This window comes from Gavialis gangeticus, unplaced genomic scaffold (assembly GCF_001723915.1).
Source record: "Gavialis gangeticus isolate Ggan-Ray unplaced genomic scaffold, GavGan_comp1, whole genome shotgun sequence".
NCBI classification, from domain to species: Eukaryota; Metazoa; Chordata; order Crocodylia; family Gavialidae; genus Gavialis; species Gavialis gangeticus.
The window spans coordinates 27,176,125-27,180,665 of NW_017729022.1; the positions used below are offsets into that span (position 1 = coordinate 27,176,125).

At 43.4% G+C, this 4,541-nt stretch overlaps 1 protein-coding gene across 1 annotated transcript in view; it reads left to right on the forward strand.

The window, feature by feature from the left end:
* The window catches only part of MYRFL (myelin regulatory factor-like), a 106,967-nt gene that overhangs the window by 65,795 nt on the left and 36,631 nt on the right, over positions 1 to 4,541 (forward strand). The window contains exons 14-16 of the mRNA XM_019515782.1: positions 801 to 964; positions 1,608 to 1,671; positions 4,344 to 4,429. Coding sequence (XP_019371327.1) covers positions 801 to 964; positions 1,608 to 1,671; positions 4,344 to 4,429 — 314 coding nt within the window. The remainder of the gene's footprint in view (positions 1 to 800; positions 965 to 1,607; positions 1,672 to 4,343; positions 4,430 to 4,541) is intronic.

The window sequence follows — 4,541 nt, forward strand, 5'->3', positions numbered from 1 at the left end:
CCCCCCCCCCCACCCCAACCCACCATGCCAAGTTCAGTGTATGCAGTGCTCATTCCAGATGGTCTGGGACCTGTCAGGAAGAGGTCCAGCATCCCAAGCACGTGGCTGGCACTACAGGAATGAGCCATGGTGCCAGGCTTCTTCCTACAGTGCTGCTGGGGCTCCAGAACCACTACAGTCAAGTGCCCAAGTTAGAACTATAGCACTGGAGCCTCAGCAGCACTATGGCTTCTTCCCACAGCTGCACCAAGTGCCTGTGTCTCCAAGTCACCACGTGTTTCAGTGCTGGTGCCCCAGCAGCACCATGGGAAAAAGTTCTGGCATCACAGGCACTTTGCCTCTTCCATGGGAATAAACTGCAGTGTTGCTGAGGCTCCAGCACTGTGAGTCTTACCCAGGCACTTGGCTGTTGCCATGGGAAGGTCCCCCATCACAGCCACAGTCAGGGTAAAAGTCTGCGGGCCAGCTGACCCAGCTCTGAGGGCTGGATCCAGCCTACCAATGTTTGACAGCCCTGGCCTACACAGTCCTTCAGTTCATTCACTTGCTTATTCAAGAGCTCATTTCCAATTTACTGCAAATTGAACATAAGCACTTTTACAACTCAAGTTAGCAATCTAGCAAGACGATTTTATAGTCCCAAGAGGCCTTGCATTTTTATGTTGTATTAACTTGTTTGTATCTTAAATACTTTAGCCTTCTTTGGATGGGTGGGCTCTAAACATATCTGTAAGGGGATGTCAAATCTCATTGATTAATGCACTGTGTGTACCTCTCTTGTTTTTATGTTTGATCTTCAGGATCAGATTTTTATGGAGAACATTGGTGCAGTTAAGCAGCTCTGTAAACTAACTAACAACCTTGAAATCAGGATAGACGAATTGGAACTGTGGAATAGAAAACTGGCCAAGCTGAAACGGATAAGCAGTTTAAAGTCATCAGTCAGTGAAAAGAGCACGGTCAGGTATCCTCATTTCAGCTCCAGGGTATTTTCTCATGGTTCTGTTAAGGGATATGATAATGCATCCTTGGTCTGGTACAAGTTAAAACTATTTTAGTCTGAAACTGGACTCCAGTTCAATTCTAGGTGTGCTTTCTTCTAGTTTTTATAATTCAGGTCATGTGCAGTACATGCAAGCTTTCTCATTTCTTAAGTCACTTAAAAGTAATATCTCCATATTTGAAATGGTAGCTCAGTAGTGATTGCTTTTGGGAGTTCTGTATTCTAAGAACATGATACAAGAATGGTTCTTGTTATAGCCTCATAACTTGGAAATTGCTGTTTAGAGAACTTCACAAAAGCCTCTTTTATGAAGCAAAACTTCATTACTATTTCTATGAGAAAATTATGTGCATTTCATATTTCTAAATCTCTCTTTTTAAGGTTTTCTTTGAAATTAAATGTAGCATTTAATAGTATTCACCTGAGCAAGTTAACTAGAGGCTTTTGTTCTTGAAAATGAATTTAACGGCCCTTTTAATTTTTTTCTTTTTAAATGTTACCATCACAAAAGCAAGTGACATTAAAATCCATCTTGAAAAACATCCCTTTTCCATTTATTACTTGCTGAAGTATTTGAATGGTAATGAGTTTTTGTACATTACAGCAAATTCAGTCGACCTGCTAGTCTTCTACCCTCAAGAAAATCAGTTCCTATAAAAACCAGCAAGGTGAGTAAAATTAAATGTGTGAGGAGAGAAAGAAAGGGAGAGAGATGGCGAAAGAGTGAAAGAGGGTTTTTTGGTAAGGTTCAAACACAAACGTGTTTAATATTTAGAGGAAATAATTTCAATTTGCTAAAGGGCTTTTTATAGGCCTATATTATACCCTGTTAAAATCTATTTTTCAGTTGCATTGAAAATTATATTAGTATCTCTAAAATAGAAGTAGAGGCAATCAGAATTCCTTAACTAAGATTATTTAGTATTGCATAATAATCAGCTGCTGCAGCAAAGGAAAAGAAAAATCAAAGAGAACGTTTGTATGATTCTAATACAGGGGTATAGGTTGCAGCCATGTTGGTCTAAGGACATAGGCAGACAAGGTTCTTTGCATGAATCTGATATCTTTTATTAGACCAACTTAAATAGTTGGAAAACAATTATTAAGCAAGCTTTCGGGTTCAAAACCCTTCATCAGGCTGAGGAAGTTTCAGTAGTCGGTGTGTGCTCTTCCTGGATGGAATGAAAAATAAACAAGCCAGAGGCTGGGCTGGGCTGCATACAAGACAGGTAGTCAGTGAAAATGTAGATTGAGGAGTCAATGGGTGAGACACAGGCTTGGGGGCGGGGAAGAGAGAGAGAGAGAGAGAGAAGGGGGATGACTAGTGGAGAGATACCTAGGGAGTCAGATGTCAGGCAGGTTATAATGTGTCATAAATCCCATGTCTATATTTAGTCCATGATTTTTAGTATCCAGGAGGCTGATGAAGTGCAGTTCATAGCCTCTGGCTCCTTTATTTTTCATTCCATCCAGGAAGAGCACACACCAACTGCTGAAACTTCCTTAGCCTGATGAAGAGTTTTTGAATCCAAAAGTTTGCTTAATAATCGTTTTCCAACTATTTAAGTTGGTCTAATAAAAGATATCAGGTTCATGCAAAGAACCTTGTCTGCCTATGATTCTAATACAGGCATTACTAATTTTGGGGGAAAAATTTTTATTCCTTGGAAATCAGAAAAGTTCCAAGCTTTGTGATGGGAGAGGTTGTGGAGTTTGGAAAGCATGTGACAGATACAGCCATAGGGCTTAGTTTGTAATAGTTGTGTTCCCTGCATTCTGACACAGTCTCATTGCAAGGGACTGACAAAGTCAGAAGATATGGGTTGAATTACTTCAGTACAATATCTCTGGCCCTTCAGTATGATGTCTCTGGCCCTTCAGGCTGCTCACCCTTTCAGAAGCAGATCCAGAACTTTGAAAAGCAGGGTGCAGGAGAAGCAACTGGTACTGAGGGGGTGGCTGAACACCCCCTCCCAGACTTATTTCCTACCCCTCCAACTGGGATAGGCTGACTGCATCTTGAGAGGAACAGTTGGGGACTTTTTAAGTCCCCAAAGCAGGTATGACTTCTTCCCCTCCTCTTCCCCTACTCCCTCATCTGCTGCTGCCACTGGTCTGGGGGTGAGGGGAGCTCCAGAGCCATTCAGCCAGGTGGCACAGAAACTGGGCTTAGCCTGGGACAGTGGCAGTTACGTTGGTGGTGCACAGGGAGGTTTTTCCTCCCCAGGCCTGCTCCTGTGCTGGTAGAGAGCACCCAGGGGGAACCGTGCAGTAAGGGAGAACCCACCTGCCACTGCTGCTGCCCCAGGCTGACCCCCACTCCTGTGCAGCCCATCTGGAGTAAGACAAGAGCTTTTCTTGCCCCTGGGACAGTAGAAGCGGCAGGTGAGGGCTGGGAGGGAGCAGAGGGGGGAGGGTAAATGACGTGCTTCTAAGCATGAAAGGAAAGAGTTGGAAGGGAGTTCTTACTTTCTTCAGGGATAAAGTCCCCAGTTGCTACTCCTGCTGTGTGGTCAGAAATGGGGATACAGCCACACCACTATGCCAGGGCTGGATTAATGCATAGGCAAACTAGGCACATGCCTAGGGACCTGAGCTCCAGGGGGCCCTGGTCTTTCCCTCCGTGGCAGCGGCACAAATGGCCCTGTCTGTCTCCCTTCCCCTCCACTCCACTGGCTTTGCCACTGCGGTGGCTGCTTCCTAGCAGCAGCTCCAAGCCCTGCTCCCCACAGGTAGGTGTGCTGGGGTGGGGAGGGGGGACTCGACTGGCCCAGGGCCCACAAGTTTGTTTGCCTAGGGCCCACTAAAAAGTTAATCCGGCCTTGCACTGCACCACTCTGAATCTGCCCCTGTACACTTTGTACTTCTGTCTTCTGTTATTGCTGGTGCCAATGTGCAGCTCTGGCTGACAGGACAAAACACATACTATTTATCCAGTAAAGACTATGTTCTGAAACATTTTTGTTCTTGCTTGAAATGCTGACGTTCATCAGATTGTTTACCTTGATCAGAATGCATACTAGAGGTCCCTCATATCTGGATGTTGGCATTGCCAATTAATTTCTTTATTTGACTTAAATTTACTTCCACACTGGGGAGATGAGTAAAAAAGTAGCTTTTTCCATGAACAGTATCAGTTCCATGGGTTTTTTGCCTGCTTTCTTTTCCTATTTTTCCATTTTCATGAGCACATATATTGTATAGTATTTCTGCTACCCTGCCGTCAAGAGAAGCCTATCAGCATTTTTAGGCAAAATTTGCTTTATTAGCAATTTATTAGCCATCTAGTAGGCAGCTACATGTTACAGACTATTTTATGTCAACTGAACACTTTTTCTAGGTTTGCATTTCTGGGAAGAGAGATTCATGCTCCAACAGGATTTTCCAGATGACTGTAATAGCTTTGGTGGTTATTATGGCACTATGGTAGGAAAACTATCTCAACAAATTGATTGTTTATTCTTTCTACTCGTGTTTTCAAAAATTAGATTCTCAAAGTTAGCTTTGGTTTGGAAGAAGCACTTTAAATTAGAATTTG